Source organism: Serinus canaria, chromosome 10 (assembly GCF_022539315.1).
Source record: "Serinus canaria isolate serCan28SL12 chromosome 10, serCan2020, whole genome shotgun sequence".
In the NCBI taxonomy this organism is placed as follows: domain Eukaryota; kingdom Metazoa; phylum Chordata; class Aves; order Passeriformes; family Fringillidae; genus Serinus; species Serinus canaria.
In genome coordinates this window covers 18,306,174-18,330,825 of record NC_066324.1, presented here as the reverse complement: position 1 = coordinate 18,330,825, position 24,652 = coordinate 18,306,174, and the positions used below count along the sequence as shown (strand labels likewise).

Here is a 24,652-nt window from a genome sequence, read left to right as displayed (position 1 = left end):
TAAAGACTGGTTATTAGGGGCCTGTGGTTGTTGGTCATTAAGGGGTTGTTGGTCACTGAGGTCTGTGGCCATTAAGGGGTTGTGACTGTGGCCATCAGGGGGTAGTGGCTGTGGTCACTGGGCACTCATTAAGTGCTGTTTAATGAGTGCTCCAAGTCCCCATTTCCATTTCCAAACCTTGCTGATTTGCCTCTGTCCTAAAACAAGCCAGGAATGCGAGGCCAGGGATGACAGGCTCAGAGTTTTCCTGGTGTGACACTGTCCCTCCCCACGCTGCTGATGTCCCCTGCCCCAGCACAGCACCAGGATGGGTTTTGCTGCATAATCTGTCTGGCCAGCTGTGTCCTAATCCTGCAGTTTTAGGAGGGGCCTGGGGGAAGGGCCTGGTGTTGAGGCACTGCTATTCTCCTAAATATCTTTGGCAATAGGATTGAAGGACAATTTAATGTGTGTGTGTGTGCTCCCAGCGGGGCTCTGAGGCGGGTAAGTACTGCAGGATTTAGGATATCCAGAATATCCCATAATTGTGGCCTGAGCACGGATGTCAGCCCTCTGCACACCAGGGGGGCTGCTGAGGGCCCTTTTTGGGTTCCTAACAAAACAACCTTCTGGCCTCTGAGTGTTCATTCCACTGAAATTCCCTTTTTCCCAGAGCTGGGCTGGTCGGGAAAATAGGTCACTTGGATCTTGGGGAATTCCCTGCCCTGGAAGTCCTAAATAGATGGGAGAGAGGTCAGAGCAGAGCTCACAGCTGGCATGGGTTTGGGGTTTTACCCTGGTGCCCCTGTGGGTGGCTCAGGTAAAGAAACCTCCTCAGGGAGCAGATCCCTGAGCAGGGACACTCAACCCTGGCACATCCCGAGCTGCCCAGGGCTGGAAAAGGCCTGGAAATCCCTCAGGGAGGGTGCCAGGGGCAGCTGCCAGGGGAGGGAGGAGCAGGGATAGCAGGATTTCCTGCCCTGCAGCCTTGGCCACTGCCAGCACCATGGGTGTCCCCAGGCCATGTCACTGCCAGTACCATGGGTGTCCCCAAGCTGTGTCACTGCCAATGCCATGGGTGTCCCTGAGCTACCCTGGGTGTCCCCCAGCCGTGTCACTGCCGATGCCATGGGTGTGTCACTGCCAATGCCCTGGGTGTCCCCAAGCTGCCCTGGGTGTCCCCAAGCCGTGTCACTGCCGATGCCCTGGGTGTCCCCAAGCTGCCCTGGGTGTCCCCCAGTTGTGTCACTGCCGGTGCCCTGGGTGTCCCCCAGCCATGTCACTGCCGATGCCATGGGTGTCCCCGAGCTGCCTTGGGTGTCCCCCAGTTGTGTCACTGCCCAGTGCCATGGGTGTCCCCAAGCTGCCCTGGGTGTCCCCCAGCTGTGTCACTGCCGATGCCCTGGGTGTCCCCCAGCCGTGTCACTGCCGATGCCATGGGTGTCCCCCAGCCGTGTCACTGTCGATGCCCTGGGAGTCCCCCAGCCGTGTCACTGCCAATGCCATGTCTCTAACTGTGTTTTCTGCCCCGCTGCTGTGTTGTGTGTGAGCTCTGTTGTTTTCTGCCGCTCTGTCACTGCGTTTCTGCTGCCCCTCCCTGCAGCCGGGTTTGTCAAGTCGCCCATGTCAGAAACTAAGCTCACGGGGGACGCCTTTGAACTGTACTGTGATGTGGTTGGGAACCCCACTCCAGAGATCCAGTGGTGGTATGCGGAAGTCAACCGGGCAGAGGCTTTCAAACAGCTGTGGGATGGCGCTCGGAAGCGCCGTGTCACCATTAACACTGCCTACGGGGCCAATGGGGTGAGTGTGCTGAGAGTAACCCGCCTTACCTTGGAAGACTCTGGGACTTACGAGTGCAGGGCCAGCAACGATCCCAGGAGGAATGACTTGAGGCAAAATCCCTCCATTACGTGGATTCGAGCCCAGGCTACTATAAGCGTCCTGCAGAGTGAGTCCGGCCCCCAGTAGTGGCACTGTAGTGTCTAGAGGCAGTCTGGTGACCCGCCCCTGTGTCCCCGCCCTCTGCCACCCTGTCCTGTCCTCGCGCGGGCTGCTCCTCCTCCTCCTCCTCCTCCTCCTCCTGGCCTGTAGTGCTGACCCTGTGTGCCACCCGTGTCTCTTCTCCTTAGGTCAGAGCACTCGGGAAAACCTCGGGATGTGTGGTAGAGCTTCCGTGTGAAACCGGCCCGCTGTCGGATTTGTGTTTGTTCCCTCCTCTCTTTAGTTTGGTAGGAGGTTTCCAGCCTCCCTGCTTTCTCCACCAGTGCCTTTCTCTTTGATTTCCGTGTTCTTTTCCCAACTCTAACCGTTTTGTTTTGATTTCTTCTGTTCTCTTGGAATTTCTGGGAATGCCTCCTCGCCTGGTTTTGGTTACATATCTGCTTCTGGACAAATCCTTCCCTTTCAGTTCCACGTGACCTTTCGTGTTTGGATTTTTCCATGAAGCTGTGGTGTTTCTTTTCCTTCCTGGCCAGCAGCATGTTCCTAAGGAGCTCTCTGATGCAGCAGCACTGAGGAGGTGCAGCCATCCCTAATGCAGCCTATGGGAGGAGGGGGGAACATTCTGCCCAGTGTGAGCCCAAACTTGAGCTTTGTGGCTCCATCCAGGGTGCAGCTCCTGGCAGCAGCAGAGCTCTGGGAGCAGAGGCTGTGCTTGGCCCAGAATTGCTTTTTTGTTCTTGCTTGTGGCAAGGCTTTCCTGCCTTCGCTCTGTTTTTCACCCCAGGTGGGTTTGGAGTTCATACGGTCACATTCTGTAGAGGAGGATTTTGGGCCAGATGTAAAACTTGCATTTGCCTAAGGAAATGGCTGCTGAGTGTCAGGTAGAGGGAATTAAATCTGCAGTGTGCAGGTACAGGAGAACTTGTTTTGGGTGGCTTCTCAGTGCCCTCAGCTGACAGAAGAGCAGAGCAAAAGTTTGGTGTTGCTGCTGTGCCCTGCGCACAAGTAACCCTTTAATGCCCTACTGGGTACAAAACTCTGTTTGTGTCTTGATTACTTATTTGGGTACCTTAACAAATCATCCCCAAAGCCTGGTGCTGCCGTGAGCCCTGCTGGATCAGAGACCTTCCCTGTGGAAATGGGAACGGCCTTGGTGCACGTGGAGAAATGGCCGATGATCCCGGTGCTGTGCAGTGACTGCAGTGACACCGGGGCCCTGAGCTGGAGCTGCTCAGCCTCAGCCCATCCCTCGCCCCTCCCGTGTCCTTTGGGCTCCCAAAGGACTGGAATGCTTGCATGGCCTCCAGCAGCAGCTCTGCCATCCTGGGAATGATCCTGGAAACGTGTCTGCTAGGGAGTGCTGGGGGCTGGAGAGAGCCCCGTGTCCTGGGACACTCCTGGGGCTCCAGGATTGGAAATACAGGTGCACTGATGAAGGAGGGATGATGAGGAGGACCCCATCTTGTCAGAAGGCTCATTTATTACTTTCTGATACTATATTATATTAAAGAATACTATACTAACTAAAGAATACAGACAGGATACTTAGAGAAGGCTAAAAAGAGAATAATGCAAACTCCTGACTCTCTCCAGAGCCCTGACACAGCCTGGCCCTCAAAGAGTGAACACAACTCCCAGCAGAATGCAGTGGAACAATCCCCTGTGGGTGAACAATCCCCAAACACATTCCACAGGAGCACAGCACAGCAGAAGCAAATGAGATAAGAATTGTTCTTCTTTTCTCTGAGGCCTTTCAGCTTCCCAGGAGGAAAACCCTGGGCAAAGGAATCATGTCCAGAGCATGAGAATGCCACAGTGCAGAGGAACTCTGGGGGACACAACCCTGCTGGTGTGCAGAGCCTTTGGGAGCCCAGCTGTGTCCCTGTGGACAGGGCCTTCCCTCCCTCAGGCCCCTGGCGCCCAGCTGCTGCAGGGACTGCACTTCAGCCTCTCCTCCCCTCCCAGTTTGTTCCAGCTGCTGCTGAGTGGGAGCTGCCTCCTGAGTGCCTTGTGTGGGATCACGCTGCTCTGGGGCTCTGCTGTGCAGGGAAGGAAGGAACAAACCCCAGAGTGCTGGGACAGCTGATCCTGAGCTGATCCTGCTGGGAGGAGGAGCCCGTGGACATCCCTGCCTGCCTGAGCCTGCTGGAGGAGGAGGAAAACGGGGATGAGGTTCCCAAGGTGTCCCTGGAAGTGGAGCCCCTTCCCTGATGGCCTCAGCTGCTCCATTCAGTTTGTCCTGGAAATAGGAATTGTGTGGCTCAGTGGAGTTTCCAGCTGCTGGTGCTGGCTGCTGCCCTGCTGTGACACCAGAGCCCCACAGAGCACAGGCTCTGTCCTGGCCTCTGCAGAGATCAGCTTGCTTCTGAAAATCTGGCACCCAGGACCCACCATCTGCCTTCCACCTCCTTCCGGATTTGCAACCAGAATTTCACTTGCTGGTTTTTTTTTTTTTTTTTTTTTTTGTTGCTTTGCTTGGATTTTAACTGTAAAAGCTGAGCTTACATAAAATGGGCACTTGAAGTGATATGTAAAAAGTGTTTTTCTAGGTGAGCATCCTCCTTTGGCTGCTGCTGTCCCAGAATTCCAGTTGCAGTTTGTCTCCTGCAATTAAATGAGGAGACTGATCCATCATTTTGCTTTTTTAATAACCAAATCAAAGGAACATAAATGCAGGTGGAGCTGGAAATGAGACTTAGAGCTGCCTTCAGTTCTGCTGAACTAAAACTGAAAAGGTTGCAGGTCAGTCACTGAGTTACTATTTCAGACACACTCCAGAAATATTCCCAGGGCTCTGTCAGTGTTTTTGTGGGAATGCAGATGAGCTTTTTGGGGGTGGAAAAGCACACGGGGCAGGCCAGGAATGGTGCATGAGACCAGAATAACACAACAATTTTGGGACCAAACAATCCTTGGAAGGATAAAATACCCAGTGTGGGAGAATTGAGGCAGAAACAGAGTGAAAATTGAATCACAAAAACAGCAATTGCAGTGTTTCTGCAGTTAAGGAATGATTTAAAGAGCTGGATTTCCAGGAAGGATATCCAGGACTGGAATGCTGCAGGTTATGAGGATGGGTATTTTTTCTCCCTGGGCAGCAATCTCAGGATGTTCCTTCCCTGTGTGGAAAGCTGGGATGGTTCTGACACACAGTTGGGATTTTCTGTTCTCTCCTTGTGTTTCATAACCTGCATTCCAGAGGCTCCATGGATCATAGATTTATATCCCAAACTGTTGCCACAAGGCATGGCAGAGCTTCCAGACTCCAAACTCCTTGGATGACTTGCAGAAATCAGGGAGAAGTCTGCTGCTTCCTCAGCCTCCTGCAGCCAGAGGGGAGGGAGGAAGGAGCAGCTGGAGCTGCACCTCTGGAATCTGTCAGGAACTCATCCCAGGCAGGGCACACAGCAGCATTTGCACACACTGAGCCTCTGGGCTGGCCTGCAGGCCAAGCTGACCCTAAAATACTGGTTTTTTGGTTTTTTTTTTTGAAGGCTAGCAGTAAGAACTGTGACATTTTTAAACCCTGCCATCCTGTGTGAGGTGGTTTTTCACAGAACACTTTCAGACCCGAGGTGAGGCACAGACCCTGCAGCAGGAAGATCTTTTTGCCAAGTTTGGGAAGCACTTCTGTGGCTGAGAATCAGGCAGCAGCACAGTGCCCTCATTGATTTTAGCACTTCTGAAAGGTTTTGCCCTAAAGAATGGGAATTGGGTGTTGCCAGGTGAGGCTGTGGAGCGGAACAGCCCCGAAGCAGCCAGCAAAGTGCAGAATCCTGGGCTCTGCTCGTGCACTGGGGCTGTTCTTGTTCTTTATAAATGTTTGTGCTCAAGGTTACTGTGGACACAAAGCAGTTCAGTCTGATTGTAGCCTGCTGTGTATTTCACTGTCAGGTTCTGGGTGCTGCTCTCAGCTGTTCTCCCTCGCCCTCCTGCCTTCCCCAGTTCCACACACCAGGGGGGTTGTGCCCTGTGGAATCTCCTGGGTGCACCTGGGCCCACGGCAGCCTTTGGGCAGGGGCAGATCCAGAATATTGCTGAGCAGCCTAAATAGGAGTGCTGTTTATATAAAAAATGGGTTTGTTTGAAACCTCAAGGAGAAGAATTCACAGAATTGACAGAACCACCAGGTTGGAAGAGACCTTCGAGATCATCAAGTCCAGCCCAGCCTCAACACCCAGGCTGTGTTAAACACACCCAGGGATGGGGACTCCATCACCTCCCTGGGCAGCCATTCCAGACCTATCACCCTCTCTGTAAAAAACTGTTTCCTGATATCCAACCTCAATTTCCTTTGGTGCAGCTGGAGACTGTGAGCTCTGGTTCTGTCAGTGCTGCCTGGAGAGAGAGAGACCGAGCACAGGCACCTTCCAGGGAGCGATAAGGTGCAAGAGTGATAAGAACCAAGTGCCAGCCAGCAAGAAGCTTCTGGAGGAGTACCTGAGGCCTCCTGTGCAGCCCCTGGAGTTAGTGTGGGAAGCACAGAGGTGTCAGGAGCCACTGGTGTTTCCTGCAGCGTGGGGATTGCCAATAAAGCATTAACCCCTTGTGTCTCTCCCCAGCAGCGCCGCCGCGCCGGCTCCGAGCTCTTTGGTGTGGTTGTGCTTCCTCCGTGTGTCCCGCAGTGCCATCCCCCGTGTGGTGCCCTCCCCTGCCGCCCCCCGTGCCACGTAGAGTAGCTGGCACTGTGCCCAGGGGGTGGCTCTGAGCGCTGTCCCTGCCTTGCAGAGCCGCGGATCAACGCCAGCGAGGACGTGGTGCTGCACGTGGCCGGCGTGGCCGTCACGCTGCAGTGCAACCTGACCAGCAGCCCCAGCCCCCTGGCCGCCAGCTACTGGGTGAAGAACGGAGAGGAGATCCCAGGCACCAGGAAAGCCTCCAACACCACCGAGTACAGGTGGGTGCTGCGCTCAGCCAGGGCACAGGAGCACTGCTGGTGGTGCCACAGCGGGGGCTCAGTCGGGCTCTGGCAGCTCAGAGCTCTTCTCCAGGATTCATGGGTGGGTCTGTTGCTGCACATCGTTCTGGAACCCAGAATCCCAGCTGGAATGGGAAATGGGAATGGGCAGGGATGGTGTTCCTGAGGTGTGGGTGGTCTGGGCTGAGCCAGGGGACAGGGGCACTGCTGGTGTTCCCACAGGAGTGGCTCAGTCGGGCTCTGGCAGCTCAGAGCTCTTCTGCAGGTTCATGGGTGGGTCTGTTGCTGCACATTGTCCCAGAGCCCAAACTCCCAGCTGGAATGGGAAATGGGAATGGTTAGGGATGGTGTCCCTGAGGTGTGGGTGGCCTGGGCTGAGCCAGGGGACAAGGGCACTCCGTGCTCCTTCCCACAGCAGTGGCTCAGTCAGACTCTGGCAGTTCAGAGCTCTTCTCCAGGGTTCATGGGTGGGTCTGTTGCTGCACATCCCCCCAGAGCCCAAACTCCCAACCTGAATAATAAATGGGAATGGTTAGGGATGGTGTTTGTGCCCTGGGGAGGGCAGGGATGGTGTCCCTGAGGTGTCCCTGAGGTGTCCCTGAGGTGTTGCCGGGGTTGTTTGGTCTCAGCACTGCTGTGGGATGATCCCAGCCCTTGGCTGGAGCTGATGGGATCCCTTGCAGTTCCCTCAGTGATGCCCTCAGAGTCTGTTCCCTCTGTGATTTTCTTGCCCTGTTTTTTCTCTCCATCCATTTTCCCCCTTGATGGGCAGCAAATCCAACTTCCAGTTCCACATTAAGCCAAGCTGAAGAGCTCTTTAGGGATGTTTTAACCCCTCCTGACAACTTGGTCCCAGCTGTTTTCTGTCTCTAGAGGGGCCCTTTCCCTCTGCTTCACTGACACAGGATTGGGGCATGTTCAGGTTTCCATGGCCTTGGCAAAGCAGCCTCTCACCCACAGCACTTTGGAAGCTGGCTTTGATCCTGATTAATGATTTGTCCTTTCATTTTCCCCTTTAGCTCACTTTGAATTACCTGCTTAATTTTGCAATTAAAAACTGGGTCTCATTTCCTTCCATGGTTCCTTCCTGTCCCTGCTCAGAGCAGGGTTCAGCCCTGGGCCTGAGCTTTGGGGCTCTGGTTGGGAGTCACTGGTTGGAGTGGTGCTCAGGCTTCCTAGGAACTGCTCAGTATTGCCCAGCAAGGGCCAGGCTGAGGCTCTTCCAAGCCAGCCTGGATTTTTCCTTCCAAATCCCTCTGGAAAGGAAGAGTTAGGCTTGGCTTCAGTTCTCACTGCTGGGAAGGAAGGAGTGGAGTGAGAGAGCACCACAGTCCCCTTGTCCCCAGGGAATGGGGGGACTCCCAGCAATCCCAGATCCTGAATTCCTGAGCACTCCTGGGCTGCTTTGCTGATGCTGTTTGGTTTTGCTTTGGATCTGCCCCTTAACTCTGCTTTGGTTACATTTTAAATCCAGGAATCCCAAGTTTTTTAAGTGAAAAGCAGCAGCAGCAGAGCTGTGGTTAACAGCGGGTGTTCCCTCCCCCCCATTTATTTATGTTTTACGTTGGTTCATCGTTTGTATTCTGTTTATTTCCCTTGAACTCCCAGGTTCTTGTTTTTTCAGTCACTTTGTTTTGCTGTCAGATGTTTTTGGTGCTTGGAGTTCAGAGCTGGGTACTTTTATCATCCAGAAAGCTCCAGAATTTAGAGATTAAACTGTTTCAATTCCAAATCCTGCCTCTTGCAGCAGGAAGGGAACCTCTCCTAACCCTTCAGCACCTCGGGGTGGCTGCTCCTGTGAGCCCTGGAGCTGTGTCACTTTGCAGCTCCTGAATGATTGATGGCAGCCAGAGCCCAGGGACAGTCAGACAGCTCCACCTTGTCCTTCCTCTCCTCACTCTGGCCATGTGCTCCTGAACTGCTCTGCCATTGCAGAGGTCCTTATCTGAAGTTAATTCACTTTATAACTGGAGATTGGGTGTGTAAATGCTGCCTGAAGTGAGCAGCTTTTTCCGTGTGTCTCAGCAGTTTCCATGTGTCATTAAATGATTTTATTGCAGGGTTTGTGTTCTTCTGAGAGGGCTTTTTGGCTTGATTATAAAAGGATTAATTAAAAAGGGAAGGATAATAAATAAAAGAATTATTAATAAGTAAAAGAATTAAAGGAATAATTTAAAATGGAATAATTAATACAAATAAATGAATAAAATAGGAGTCTTTTGGGGGAGGAAACTGGCTCAGTGTGTGCTGGGGAGGGTGGGTGTGCCCTGGCTGCACCATCGATTAGGGGTGCAATTAAGGGGTGCTAATTGAGGTGCTGATTGGTGTCCCTGCAGGATCCTGAAGGCCCGAGCAGAGGAGTCAGGGGAGTACCTGTGTGTGTTCGTGTTCTCCGGCTCGCCCGTGGCCAACGCCACCATCGAGGTCAGAGGTACTGCTGCAGCCCTCACTGTCACCTTGTCCCCTCCCCTGCCAGCACAGGAAAGGCCTCCTCCCCCTGCCTGGTTCGTGATCAGAAACAATAATTGATTGTCATAGGGAAAAGCTCTGATTTCCAGGGAGAGGCTGGCACACGTCCAGGGAGAGAGCTCAGAGATGGGAGCAGCCCTGGGTGTGGGGGCACTGAAACACCTCTGGGCCATGGGCACCTCCTGGAGCCTGAAATTGGGAATAAAAGCTGCAGAATGGGCAAGGTTTGCCACAGGTGTGGCTGTAGGGGAGCCACAGAGCAGTGCTGGTGCCAGGGAATTCCCACAGGGCTGCAGGAGGGCTGAGGTTGGGAGTTTGTGTGGAATTTGGCAGGTCCTGTCAGTCTGTGGGAAAGGGAGTTCCACCACCCTGTGCCTCTGAGGAGCCTGGCTGGGTGTTCAGGGTGCACAGCTGGAGGGGTTCCATTTTCCTTCTCTTCTTTTTCTTGGGGATTTTTTTCTTCCATTCTGCCCTTTTGCTCTGATTGCTGAATCTCCTGATGTTAATGAAGATGTAAAGCTCCTGCTGGCTCCTCTGGGCTGCTTTAGGTGACAAGCCACTCCTGGAGAGGGGAAATGCCACTCTGGGAGTGGAGCAGGACCTCTGCCAGCTCTGATGGTCCCTGCAAGGCCCTTTGGGCTCTTTGCCACGGGGCTTGGCTGCTGCTGTGCCAGGCAGGGCCTCCAGCAGAGCTTGGCAGGGAGCTGGGAGCTCGCTCTGGGGGAGGAAAAGTCAATTTCTGTGATTGAAGGGTGAGGAGAAGTGATCCTACTCACTTCCCACAGGTGATTTACACCTAAATGCTCCTCCTGGGAAGCTGGGGCTTGTAACTGGGGATTGCACTTGGAGCAGATGTGAGGGACAGTGACACCAGCTGGGTGCCCATGCACACCTGTAATCCATAGTTACCTGCATGGGTCCTGTTGGTGCTGGAGCAATTACACTCAGATTGAATTGTAATTATGCTGATTGTAATTAGGGTGCAGCTCTCACTGCTGATGCACAGGGGAAGGAGGGTGCTGAGTGCCAGAGTGCTCCAAAAATAGGGATTTTCTGACAGCTTGTGAGCAGCTTCCCCAGAGCCCGTGGCAGAGGCAGCCAGGGCATGCAGGGCCAGCTCCCCTGGTGTGCTGTGCCTCCTGTCCCTCCCTGTCCCTCCCTGTCCCTGCAAGGCCCTGGAGCAGCCTGGCATGATGGGCAGTGTCCCTGCACATGGCAGGGCTGGCACTGGATGGGCTTTAGGTCCCTTTGCCAAAACCATTCCGGGATTGTTTTCTCAAAAAAATCCTTAGGGCGGAGGTGTGGGAGCATTGGGAATGCAGGGGTTAATGGCACTGTCTGGTGCCTTCCTGGGAATTCATTCCAGGGGGGCTTTGCTCCTGCTCAGCTCCCCAGAGCTCTGGGGGCAGCTCCCAGCTGCAAACCTGAGGCTGAGCAAGTGCTGGGTTTGGGAATGCAGCAAATGCTGGGTTTGGGCAAATGCTGGGTGTAAGGAATCTGGCAAATGCTGGGTGTAAGGAATCTAGCAAATGCTTTGTGTAAGGAATCTAGCAAATGCTGGGTTTAGGGAAACACTGAATTTAGGGAATGCAGCAAATGCTGGGTGTAGGGAAATGGGTTTAGGGAAACACTGAATTTAGGGAATGCAGCAAATGCTGGGTTTAGGGAAACACTGGATTTAGGGAATCCAGAAAATGCTGGGTTTGGGGAAATGCTGGATTTAGGGAATGCAGCAAATGCTGTGTTTAGGGAGAGGGGCCCTTGGAGCAGGGATCTTGTGTCCCCTTTTCATTGGCACTGGAGCAGGCTGGGGGTGATTTGGGTGGGGGGTGGTGCTGGAGCTGCCAGGCCTGGCCAGGGCCCCCCTCCTGCCCCCTGGAAGGGGATTTTTGATGGCTGCATTTCCACCTGGGGCATCCCTGCAGTGCTGCCGTGGAGCTCTGGAGGCCTGAGGAGGAACAGAAACACAAACAGTGAAGGGCAGCCCTGGAGAAGTCTGCAGTGCCCCTGCTCTCACAGGATCCTGGCAGAAGGGGAGAGGAAACAGGTGCTGGAAGGACCTTTGGAATTCCCCTTCCTGCCAGGCCTTTCTGCCCTTTTCTCATCAAGGGATTCCCCTGCTCCCTTTGCACCTTCCTGTTCCCTCCTCCCCAGTTATTCCTGGGAAGAGCCTGGGCCTCGATTCTTGACTGTCTCAGAAAACCTCTGCTGCAGCCTGGCTCCTCTCTACCAGGAATAAATTAAATTGGACACTCTGAGCCCATGAAAATCCTCTCACATTCCCCCTTCTCCTGGTGCCTTCAAGCTCCAGAGGGAGACAGGCAGGGGTTGGAATCATAACCAGAAAAAGAAACTTTCCAGAGCCCTGTTCAGGTCACCCCTCAGACATCCCAGTGTGCAGTGCAGGAATATTTTTAGGTGCTTTGCCCTTGCTTTAATTTTGTCTTTTAATGGGACACTTGAAGGTAACTGGGCCATGGCTTGGAGGTGGCACACATTTAAATCTCCCTCTCCTTTCCAGTGGTAAAGAGCTTGGAAGGGCTGAATGCCTGCTGTGTATGAGGAGATGAATTTTCCTGGCTGTGTGAGCCCAAACCCCTCAGAAAGCTGCTGCACACTGAGTTCTGTGCCTGCTGGGAGCACTGGAGCCCTGTGATCACCCTGCCACAAACCCCTTTTCTCCTGTGTCTTGGTTTAAAACTCTCAAAATGATGCTGCTTAGAATTCCTCTCGTGTCAAGCAGGCCTGAATGTCTGTTAATTTTCCCTTTTTTTGGTAGATAATTTAAATTACCCTGATTCCTTTTGCTCTTTGTGAGTGTTTCCAGCCCACCTTGAGGATTTTTCCTGCTTCTCATGCAGGAATACAAACCTTGACCAGGAGCATTCTGCAGTGACAGAGCAGAGAGGGGGCTCTGCTGCCTGAGAGCTGAAATCCAAATCCTTCCCAACAAAACCCTGATGCCCTGAGGAGCTGAGCAGAGGCTGGATGGAGTTAAGGGGAATAAAGTGGAGATTTATTGAAGTGCCCTCAAAGGCCACACCCTGGCAATGCCCAGATGGCTCCAAGACGGGAGCAAAGGAGGGCTTGGTCACGAGATCTCACATTTTTATAAGTTTTAGTCCATTTGCATATGGGAGTTAACTGTCCAATTAACAGCTTAATGATGAAGTTTCAACCTCCTTGCTTGCTTGCCTGCCCTCCTCTTTTCATATTGTTTAAGCTTTGGGCCTGAAGTTTGAAGAGTCTCCAGTCCTTGAGTCTCCAGCTAGAGCAGGATTGTTTTGCCTCCACCACCCTGTGAAAAGAAATAGAAAGCTAAATAATAGAATAATAGAAAGCTAAAGACAGAACAGAGAAACTGAAAACCTGAGGAATCAGTGCTGGGCTTTGGCTGGCACGGAGCAGGATGGTGCAGGGATCAATCCTGGCTTGAAAAGCTTCCCAGGGAATTCCTGCTCAGGGGCTGCAGGGATGTGGGCCAGCAGCACACAGTTTCCTGCATTGTTTGGGACTGAAAATGCTGGGCTGGTGTCTGGGTGGTGGCTCTGAGCCCTGGAAGCCCAGCAGTGCACAGAGCCCCTGGGTGCTCCAGGAATAGCCCTGGCCCAGCAGAGCCACGAGGAGCAGAGGTATTCTGGGCACTGGGAGCTGGGATCACCCTGGGAGCTGGCCTCTCCTTCCTGCAATGTCATTGTGGAGGTGTCCCAGAAAGTGTTCCCTCTCCTTTCCTGTCCCTTCCCTCCCTGCCAGCAGCCTGACACAAACTGGGCCAGCTGGGAGTGCTGTCCCTGTCCCCTTTTCCAGGCTCAGCCCTGCTCAGGGTGTCACTGGAAGCCAGCAGCCTGGAGCTGCTGAGTGCCACTGCTGCTCTTCCTCAGGGAGTGGTGCCAGTTTGCAGCCCCTGGTGGCATTCCAGCAGTGCCAGCTCTGGGATCGTGTCCTTGTCACCGCAGGGCTCTGTGGCTGGAGGAGATCCCTCCTTGGCCTCCTCCAGGAAGGAGGGATCCTTCCAAATCCCTGGAGTTAGTGTGGGAAGCACAGAGGTGTCAGGAAGCAAAAGCCACAGGGGGCTCACCCAGCTCCTGCTTTAAGAAGGTCCCAGGCCCAGCAGAGAAGTGGTGGCACCTTTCAGTGACAGTCCCCCCTGGAGCCCTCACTGTGTGGAATAAATGTCATTTTCCTCTCTGAGGCTAGGGACAGGGTGGGAAGGACGTGCCAGGTGCTCTGCAGTGCCTGGGTCCTGCAGCAGCACTGCCCTGCCAGCCCCAGGGCTGACTCAGTTCCTGCCTGAGACCTGAATTCAGCTCAGGAACTCCTCTTGCTCCAGGTGCTCCTGCCTCTGGCAGGTGGGGAGTGCTGCTCCCAGCTTCCTTCAGCTTCTGGCAGCTCCTTTCTCTACAAGACCAGGGGTTGTTTGGGTGTGGTTCCTTCGTGCAGGGCAGGTTTTATGTCTCTCAGGGTATTTTTATGTCTGATGGGCAAAGATGCATTTTGAGTGGCACTTTTCCTAAATGAACCCCTTGGGTTTGTAAACCCTTCTTACCTATCAAGGTGTAGTGGTTTGGCATCATCTTGGAATTAAGGAGTTGGCATCTGGCTGAGCTTCATCCTCTGGTCAGGACTCCTGCAAGGCCCAGGAAAGGCTGTGTGGGAAGTGCTGTTGGAATTCCCATGGGCACTTGGAGGGTGCCTGAGGCCTCTCCTGTGTGCCTGCCCAGGTGAGCACACACCAGCAGGAGCTGAAGCCCAGGCTTCCCTACAGCCATGGATGTGCTGTGGTTCACAGTCTCATTTGGATAATGCTGTTCCTGTCAAAAAAGGATCTGAGGCACGGGGTGCTTCTCATCAAAACCCCTTTGACGTAGCCCAGGAGGAAGCAGGACAGCTTGCCAGGCATTTTCCCAAAGATTGCTGCTGCAGTTTTGGGAGGAGCAGGCTCAGCTGCTGTCTGCTGGCACGAGAGCTTTTGTTCCCTTTGAGCAAATTCCTCTCATGATCTCAGCCTGCAGCTGGAATTGCTGGCTCTGTGTGCACCTGCAGGGAATCTGCTGGTGGAGCTGGGGAGTCTCCTGTTGGAAATTCCAGTTTCCTGGAGCAGCCAGGCTGGCCTGGGCTGGATTAACAGCTCAGAGCTGCCATCACACATCCAGCCACGTGTGCTGTAATTAGGAGCTGCAGCTTTAAAGGTGGGCCCTGCAGCCTGGGGCCATCTGCTGGGCCAGGGGTCAGCCCAGGCACTGCCCTGAGCCAGCCTAAGCTCAGGGGGGCTTAGGGCTGCTCCGAGGGACACACACAGAGCACGGGGCTGAGGGACACACACAGAGCACAGGGGTCAGGGACACACACAGAGCATGGGAGTTGGGGACACACACAGAGCACAGGGGTTAGGGACACACACAGAGCACAGGGGTCAGGGACACACACAGAGCACAGGGGTTAGGGACACACACACACAGAGCACCGGGGTCAGGGACACACACAGAGCACGGGGCTGAGGGACACACACAGAGCATGGGAGTTGGGGACACACACAGAGCACAGGGGTTAGGGACACACACAGAGCACAGGGGTCAGGGACACGCACAGAGCACAGGGGTCAGGGACACGCACAGAGCACAGGGCTGAGGGACACGCACACAGAACATAGGGCTGAGGGACACACAGCATGGGGGTCAGGGACACGCACAGAGCACAGGGGTCAGGGACACGCACAGAGCACAGGGGTCAGGGACACACAGAGCACAGGGGTCAGGGACACACACAGAGCACAGGGGTCAGGGACACACACAGAGCACAGGGGTCAGGGACACACACAGAGCACAGGGGTCAGGGACACACACAGAGCATAGGGCTGAGGGACACACACAGAGCACAGGGCTTAGGGACACACACAGAGCACGGGGGTTAGGGACACACACAGAGCACAGGGGTCAGGGACACACACAGAGCATAGGGCTGAGGGACACACACAGAGCACGGGGATCAGGGACACACACAGAGCACGGGGCTTAGGGACACACACAGAGCATAGGGCTGAGGGACACACACAGAGCACAGGGGTCAGGGACACACACAGAGCATAGGGCTGAGGGACACACACAGAGCACGGGGCTGAGGGACACACACAGAGCACGGGGGTTAGGGCTGTGCTGGGTGACACACACAGAGCACAGGGTTAGGGCTGAGGGACACGCAGAGCACAGTTCATCCATCCATAACATCCCCTTGGGGTGGGAAGGCCCAGCTTCCAGGGAGCTGGAGGAATTTGTGTCCAGGTGAGTGAAAGAAGCCTGTTTGTACTTAGAAGGTGCTTTTTTGTCTCGTAGCCACTCCTGACATCACTGGGCACAAGAGGAGTGAGAACAAAAACGAGGGCCAGGAGGCCCTGATGTACTGCAAGTCCGTGGGCTTCCCCCACCCCGAGTGGGTGTGGCGCAAGAAGGTCAATGGGGTGTTTGAGGTAAGGAGGGGGCTCAGGATGGCTCAGCCTGCCCAGAGCCCCAGGGAGAGGAGAGCAGCACCTGGGCTTGGGGATGGGCTGTTGAAGGAGCTCTGTGACTTCTCAAAGCGCAGTCCCTCCAAAGTGTGAGTGAAGGTGGATGTTTTTGGCAGCAGTGAGGATGGATGGGTGAATATAAAATTGATGTTATATATCAATATATAAAATATATAAATAAAAATTGATAGTTATATTATTGGTATGTGAAAAAACCTGCTCACTGCATTGCTGTGAGCAATGTTAAGAACTTACCCTGAAAGTTATTTTCTGGAATTTGCTACAAACTGCAAGACTGACTTATGAAATGTGATTTAAAACCACATTGGGTTATAAATTCCTCCAAGTTTTACTGGTGGAGCTCACAAGACTTAATATGAGGAGGTGGCAGTGATCCCTGTTAGAGCTTGGGTGATCTGTTTGTTCCATGTAGCCAGTGATGATGTAGTGAGCAGGAAAATGTGACCAGCAGTGGGAATAGCAGAGAGCAGCTGGGAATTTCCAACCCCTCCGGCCCAGCTGTTTCCTGTTGCTGCAGGGATTGGATGGATGGAGCCAGGATGGGATGAGTGTTCCCTGCTGAGTGTGAGCTGGAGGTTTCAAGGAGTGGCTGAGTGCTGGCAGTGATCGGACCCCTGAGTGCAGGGTTCCCTTTGTGGTGTTTGGGGAGACAAACACCAGGCCTGGGCTCCTCCCTCAAATCTCCTTTTCCCGTGCCACAAAGGCCTTAAAGCTGTTACTGTTTCCCACCCCTGTCCCCTCGCCAGGACATCAACAACTCCTCGGGCAGGTTCTTCATTTCCAACAAAGAGAACTACACCGAGCTGAGCATCACAAACCTGCAGATCAACGAGGACCCCGGCGAGTACCAGTGCAACGCCACCAACCAGGTGGGCTCGGTGTCGGTCACCACCATCCTGCGCGTGCGCAGCCACCTGGCCCCGCTGTGGCCCTTCCTGGGCATCCTGGCAGAGATCGTCATCCTGGTGGTCATCATCGTCATCTACGAGAAGCGGAAGCGGCCGGATGAAGTTCCCGACGGTAAGTGCGCCCCGCGCCGCCGCTGAGCCCGCCCGGCCCGGCCCGGCCCCGCCCTGCTGCCGCTGCTGCTGCCGGAGGAGCCGCCCCGCAGGAAGGACCAGCAGCCCCGCCTGTCCCGCTCCACGCTCCTGCCTTTCTCCTCTCCTCCCTCTCCGGACATGAAGCCCAGAGGGTGCAAGGCCCAGGGCTCAGGGGGTTGTGGATGTCTTGACAGCTTTGTCGTGTCACGGGTGGAGCGCTCCCATCTCTCTGTGTGCCCCAAGGAGCGTGGGGCAGCACAGGGGCACAGCTGGCAGCACCCTCACCCCCGGTGGCATTCCCTCCTCCCCACGGCTGGACTCTGGGCAGGGCTGTGAGGGGACATTGCACTCAAACCAAGGAATTGTTGCACTTCAAGGGATTGGGGCTGCAAAGGTGCTTCAAAACTGAAATGTGTGCAGGGTTCAGAGATGGGGGGAGGGCTCTTACTCTGCTGTGTAGCTGAATCTGTAGTTAAGGAATGCTCTGGAACCTGTATCTATTGTAGCCACTGATTAGATTTTATAAAAATAGGGCTTATTACCAGGTTTGATGGTAGCAATAATTAATTAATTCATCTGTGTTTGGTACATACAACTAGTAGTAACTTTTATCTATGAGCTTCTCCTGCACACCTTCCCCTGTGCACAGCTGGGGCAAGGGGCAGTGTGAGGCTGAATACATGCTGAGAAACAGCCTTTAATGTGCTGCTAGCAGCTTACTCCAGTGTGTAGCAAGAAAACCTCTGCGAGGACTCCTCAGGGGAAGCAGCAGGAATGTTGTGGTGCTGCAGGAACACGGTGGATCCAAGCATGGGGCAGGTGGAGGGCAGCATGCTGGAGTGATCCTCAGCACCATCCTGGGCTGGCCAAGCCCTTCCCAGTGAGAGCTGTTACCCAGGGCAGCTGGGTGTGGCTGTGGGGCTGCGGGGGGCCCTCACAGGGCATGAAAATTGGGTTGTGAGACAGTGATGTGTGTGTGGGGTGGGCACAGCCACCCTCATGGGCCTCACAGGGATCCACAGTGAGGAGAGGAGCTTGTGGAACACAGCAAATGGAATAACGGGAGCAGGGCCGAGGCTTGGGTCAGACCTGGCTGAAGTAGTGCATCCCTAGAGGAAACCAGCTTTGGTTGTCAGCCTTGAGTAGCACTTACTAACTGCTTACAGAGCATGTGTGGGGGCTGCTCTCAGGGTGGAGCCCCAGTTGAGCCGTAGTGCATGTTCTGTGCATCACTAACAGCTTCCAGTGGCTCCAGGGCTTGTCCTGCCCTCAGCGTGGCCTCAGGGACCTCCACCAGCCCGGAGAACTTGGAGCAGACAATTTCCATTTTCCTCCTCCTCCATGTCAGTGATTACAGCTCCCCTTGTTCAGAATTTTCATTGGATGAAGTTTCACAAGGACCAAAACAAGGTCCTGGGAATTTGATACACAAATATTCCCTGCAAACAGCCCCAAATGGACTGAATCCAACAGGAATTGGCTGTGGTGGGAGCAGATCGCAGCACAGCCCCCGTGGTGGTGCAGGGGAGCTGACACTGGAGGTAAAGAGTTCACTGCCTCTTTCCAAGGCAGCAGTTTTCCTGGCTGGTCTGGCCACTCCCCAGGTACCTGAGGGATCCAGGCTCATCATCCCCCTGGAGCTGTCCAGGATGATGAGCCAAGGAGCTGAGGTTACTCCAGTGCTCACTGGGGCTGCTGTTGTGAAGGCAGAGCCCTGAGGAGTGACATGACGCTCCTCCCTGGGGGTCGGATGTTCTCCCTGTCCCCTTTCCTGGAGGAGAAATCCATGCTGAGTGTGACAGTCCGTAGCTGGGGATGAGGTTTGCCTGGCTGATGGACACAGCTGGCACCATGCCACCAGAGTCCCACATTCCTTGGATAGCTGTGCATCTTCCATACTGGCACCGAAGCTTTCTGTGCTGCCGCCGTGGGGAACGCCCCGGGAGCAGGGCACGGACAAATGCACACGTGGGAAATCATCAGGAGCCTCCTGATTGCCACGTGGGGATGTTTGACTCAGGGTTCTCCTGAATTTTATTATTTTCAAGACATGGTTATGAAATGCCAAAGTTAATGCTGGAATGCAGCGGCATGCTCGGTGTTTGGGATTTCAGCTCCCCCTTCCAAAATCACACCTCCGCCTCCGCTGCTGCAGGGAGCTGGGGAGGGAGCTGAGCCAAACACACAGCACTCCTGATCCAGCAGCTGGCACCAGCCAGGATCTCTGCTGGCTTTTCCAGCCTTGGTGTCAGTGGGATGTGCTCACCTTTAGGGATGTGCTCATGGCAGAGCTCCTCGTGTGAGGTGGTGCTGCAAGCACAGAGCTGTTGCTGCCCTTCCTGCTGGGATGGGGACGTTCTCCTTGGACCTATCCAACCTTAGACACTGAGATTGCTTCATCATCACCACCATCACCTCGTCTTCCCAGGGTGGAATAACTCTGGAATGCCTTTCTGGAGTCCCCAGGAGTGCAGGTCCCACAGCAGGTGTGAGGGTGGTGGCCCCTGTTGATCTGCACGTCCTGCTGGGGAATGGCTCTGGCTGCAGATCCCTGTAAAGATCCCGAGGGTTGGGTGCAGGTGTTGGACCTGTGGTGTGTCCCCTCTGTAGGTGTCACACATCCACCTCAGGGTATCTGCCACCACCCCTCAGGAATCCTCTGGTGTCCTGGCCACCATCTGGCCTGCTGAGAGCAGTGCACAGACAGCTGGAAACGTGACTTACTCAGACCACTTCTAAGGATTGTGTTTAAAATTTGGAATAAACCAGTGCTGCTAAACGTGGCCACTTCCTGTGCTCAGGAAAATCAAAGGCTTTTGGAGCAGAAGGAGCTGTTAATGAACTGCTGGAGCACACCTTGGCTCCTGACTGGGGCCGTGCAGGATGAACTGCTGATTTTGGGTCCTGCTGGGAGCTGCAGGTGCCCAGGATGAGCTCTCACCTCGTGCTGTGCCCAGGTGATACTTTAGGGCTGGCTCAGTTAAACCTACACAAATGACAGGGTTTGGGGTGTGCTGGGTCAGCTCCTCAGGTGAGACCAGCCTGGTGCTGGGCACAAGTGCCCACTTAGTCCTGGGGGATGTGACTGGTGGGACAGAAATCCTCAGGCCTCTGGAACTTCTTCCCCAGCACCTGGAAATTCTACCTGGCCAGCCCAAAGAAACAACTGAACATTTCCCTTTCCCTTTCCCTCACATCTTCATGTTCTACAGGCTTCAAATGGCTCAGCATGCCCACAGGAGGCTGGGGAGGGTGATGGGCTCCTGGGTACACTGGGAGCAGTTCAGAGTGAAGATGTTCCCTCTGTTGGAAGTGCTGCCATGCTGGAAGAGCAGGGACACTCCTTTAACTTTGGCATTTCCTGACTGCAGGCCTCGTTTTTGCATGGACCTGGCTTTGTGTATCCGTGAGCTGCTTGGTGTGCCTTGGGCCAGGGCTGCTCAGGAGCTCCTTTGCTGATGTTTCCTCCTTCTCAGAACTCTGATTTGGGAGTTGATTCTTTTTCCTGCTGCTGGAGAGCAGGAAAAGAACACAGCACCCGTGAAATCCCTGTTCCCACCAAAGCAGTGGCACCAGGGGGTGCCTGGAGCAGGGTTTGCTGCGGAGCCTGTGAATGTTCTCCCAGCACATCCAAATCCTGTGCTGGAAGGAGGAAGGGAGGGCAGATGGTGCTTGAATCCCTGCATCCTCTCAGAACGTGAGTTCTGACCTGCCTTACACCTGGCAAGGCAGCATCCAGCTCGCTCCCTGTTCCCAGAGAGCAGCCAGGGGCTGGCAGGGCCAGAGGGGGCTGGCCATGGGCAGCTTCCATGGCTTTGGGGACGAGAGCTGCATGAGCGTGGCATGCCCTGGCACGTGGCTGCATGCCCAGGGGAGGAGGTGCCAGCAGGGAATGCCAGGGTGCTGCCCTGGGCAGGGAGAGATGGAATGGCTTTGTTCTCTGTAGTACAGCCCGAGCTGCTTGGTTTCCATAGCTCAGCCAGCACCACCTGAGGGTAGCCTAGCAGGGGTTCTTAAAGGAGTGGGCTGTTGTTCTGCTGTTGTTGCATCAAACAGTCTAAAATCAGCATAGCCTCTGGCTTAAAGGGTGTTTTCTGGGGTAAGTAGAAAGGAAAAACCCCTTGGCTCCATTCCCCACAGGAATGGGACTGGTTTGTACTGGTAAATCCATAGCCCTGAGGTGACTGGGTTATAACATGTCCCTTTTCCTTCTTCCCCTCTCATTCCTCAGCCTAATCCAAAGACTTCCCATAAATGTGTTTCTTCTCCTGGCTCTGCAGAAGCTCCATCTAAATCCCCACATTCTTTCTAACCCTCTTTTGCTTTTTTCTTGACTTCCCCTGTTCCTGCTATTACTGTAAGTAATTGAAAGAAACTGTTTTAACTGCAACCATTTACCTTTTGTAACCAGTGATTTTGGTGGGTTTTTTTTTCCCTTTTATGCACATCTTTCTCTCCCACACTTTAAATTAGTCAGGGTGAGCAGGTTTTGAGGCAGGTACACAGTGAGGCCACAGCCATCAGCTGTTCCCAGTGGGAATGGACACAGACCCTGAGCTGTCACAGGCTCTGGCTGCTCCTTCAGAGCCTTGAGCTGCCCCTGCATCCCTGGCAGTGCCCCAGGCCAGGCTGGGCAGGGCTTGCAGCACCCTGGGACAGTGGGAGGTGTCCTGTCATGGCAGGGGGTGGCACTGGATGGGCTTTAACCCAGACCAGTCTGGGGTTGATTCTTTCCAGGTTTTAAAGCATGAGTTGAGATGTAGAATCCCTTCAGAAGCAAAAATTGGAACCTTAGTGTTGGAAGAACCCGCTAGTGTTTCATTTTTAAGTTCCACCAGTCACAAGATGCTACCCAGGATTAATTTGATACTAAAAATAAACCCTGTAGCTTTCCAAAGGCGGTGAAAGAAACTGAGTGACATGTAAAATGCCTTGGAAATTAAGGCTGAAAATGGGAGGGGGGGCACAAAACACATTCCCATCCAAGTGGAGGAGCTTAGGGAGATCTACTTGTCATCATCTTCCACTTTTAATTCCCAGGTATTTTTGCCTGCAGGGATTGATTACCTGTGTTAAAGCCAAGCAGCACTCCTGCCATTTTGGCTCAGAATGTGCAGTTTTGGGGCCCCATGAAGCAGGTCATTCCATGGCCTGAGGGCAGGCCTGGCTGTGGGGTTACTGCTGTGCTCTGTGAGCAGGGGGGTTTGGAGCCTGCAGGAGCCCAGTGCCAGGGCAGGTGCTGCAGGAGGGGCTCTGTGTGGTCAGTGGCTGCTCCCAGCAGCCTTGGGGAGCACTGGGGACCTTTCTGTGCTGTAGGTGCTGCTGACTGTCCTAGAGCAGGGCTGTGGCATTAAAGCTTTGGGTGATATTGATCTTGTCGGTTACTATGACTTCTTTTTTTTTTTTTTCCCCCTTCAATTGCATCATACCCTTAAAAAATGGTGGTAAGTGAGAGCTCTGCATGCTTTGGAGTTTGTTTAACCTCCGCTTCAGTCTATACAACGCACAAGTCATAACGTTAACACTCTTGAAAACTTCCTCATTCACGTTCACGACTAATTTGGATTTCAGTTTGCTGTTTTGAACCTTTTCTTTAGTCTGATTTTGTACTGGTTTTTCTGTTGTTCTGTTGCCCCTGGTTTCGCTGAGGGTTCGGTCTGTGTCTGTTCTGTACTGGGGATGCTTTGCCAGCACTTTAGCGGCTGACCGGGAATTTCCCGTGCTCTTTTTATCTCTGGTTTAGGTTAGAGATGGGACAGGGAGCAGTGGTGGGGATCCACCAAGCAGAGTATTCCCAGTAGGCTTTTTTGTGGGATCTTCATGAGGAATCACCAATGGCAGCCTTTATCAATTTAAAGCTGCTTTTTTTAAATTTTTTTTTTTTTTTTGACAACACAAACTTGCTGATCTGAAACGGGCATTTAACTCTTTGAGCAGAGGAGGGAAAATGGTTATTTTGTAGCGAGTGTCCACGGTGCAGTTTGCTATTGCTGAAGTCCAGCCAAACAAACTCCCAAAGCAGTGGATGGTGCTTGTTGGAGCAGAGTTGGGTCTCAGAGGCAGCGCTGGCCTCGGGGGCCAGGGCTCGCTGTCCCTCCCGGAGCGTGGAGCTCGGCTGCTCTCGGATCCGTGATTCCCAGAGATGTTTGTGGAAGGAAGCCGTAGATTCCTCTGCTGTGCTTTGTGTTTGAGTACCTGATGTGTCTCTGTATATCTCACTGTATATACAACAGCACATTGATGTCTGGCTGTCCTTCCTAGTCCCAGTTCTCTGTACCTTGTCCGACAGTTATTGTTGCTGGTACTGGAATTCTGTGGACACCGGTGTGTCGCTAGTCTGTTACTTTGGCTGTAAAGCTCTTGGTTTGTGGTTAGTTCTTTATTTTTGAAGTATTTTTTGTTCTGGTCACTGTCTGTGCTAGCGGTGGCTTTGCCTCTCCGTTGCCTCGAGGGCCCAGGTGGAGTAATGTCCCCTCTCCCCGACATTACTCCTGGCGTGTGCTCATGCGGATGCCTACACTGTAAGACTGTAATTTCCATAACTGCTTCATGTGCACTAAGCACCCTTGTGGAATCCTGCTGAGAGTTTCTCAAAGACTTCCCTGAAAAATCCTTCTGGCACGAGGTGGGAGCGGCAACTGTCAAGTGCCAAAACCAGCAGGGCCTGAATTGGTTCCCCCAAAATCCATCTGTGGGAGCATTAGGCTCCTGGATTGACTCTTGTACTGTTGTGTAAATGCAGTTTTGTCTTCTGTACTACAGCGTGGGTGAAAATAGTGTTTGAGAATTCCAAAACAAAGCCCAATTGGTCGTGAGAGTTCATATGAAACATTCCTCATTGGCAGATTCCCCACCCCCAGCCAGCTCCTAAATGAGTTATGCCAAGGGCCATGGGCAGGACGATGCTGTCTGTCCTCTGCAGCTGAAGTGTGTCCGGAGGTGTCCCAGCACCCTGACTCCTCCTGGTGACACTGGATGCTGCTGCCCAAGGACCATGGTTGGGGCTGGAATCGAGTGTTCCCCTTCAGCCTCCTCCTAACCTGGTCCCTTCTAATTAAACATTGAGAAAAATGGGGAATGTAGAGGTTACATCCGTGGGGGAAAATGAGTGTGGAGTATGTATCCTCTGGGGTATATACCAGGAGTTACCCATCAGCAGTGGAAAAACGGCTTAAAAATTAAAATACATATTTTTAAAAAGTCAATGCAAGCAAACATCCAGCAGGATTTTACAACTGAACCGTTGGTTTGTCTCCTCATCTATTTTTATGAGATTGAACCACTGGAACTTGGGGACAAGATGAGTCTTGACCATGTTGCACCAATCTGTCCGCTCCAGTTGCAGTCCTTCATGACCAGCATTCCAAGTGTTAACTAAACCCATTGAAGCAACATACCTGCCATTAAACCCGACTCCAGAGCAGTAACTCCATGATCCTTGCACTCCCGACTGGAATGGCCTTTGATGCTGTAGATAGATCACTTTGCTGCTCCTGTTGTGGCCCCCTGCAAACACTGACTCTCTTTTTCTTTCCTTCCCTTGTCTCTCCCTGGGTGCCTCGGGATGCTTGCTGCAGATGATGAACCAGCTGGGCCAATGTAAGTGCGTTTTTGGGAAAAAAATACTCTTTGGGATAATCTGGGGGGGCTGTGGGAGGTGATAAATCACAGGATTGGTATTGCATGTGACATTACAGATGGTGTTGGACTGTCTGGTGCGTTTCTTAGCACCCAAGGAAAAAGGCAACATCTTGCTAGAAAACAAATATTGGGCTAAAATAC

General features: G+C 53.5%; 1 protein-coding gene across 3 annotated transcripts in view; it reads left to right on the top strand.

The window, feature by feature from the left end:
- NPTN (neuroplastin) overlaps nucleotides 1–24,652 on the top strand; it is a 42,426-nt gene that overhangs the window by 16,131 nt on the left and 1,643 nt on the right. For all 3 annotated transcript variants that reach the window (XM_050978419.1, XM_050978418.1, XM_050978417.1), the window contains exons 2-6: nucleotides 6,652–6,820; nucleotides 9,178–9,272; nucleotides 15,640–15,773; nucleotides 16,577–16,850; nucleotides 24,448–24,469. In XM_050978419.1, coding sequence (XP_050834376.1) covers nucleotides 6,652–6,820; nucleotides 9,178–9,272; nucleotides 15,640–15,773; nucleotides 16,577–16,850; nucleotides 24,448–24,469 — 694 coding nt within the window. The remainder of the gene's footprint in view (nucleotides 1–6,651; nucleotides 6,821–9,177; nucleotides 9,273–15,639; nucleotides 15,774–16,576; nucleotides 16,851–24,447; nucleotides 24,470–24,652) is intronic.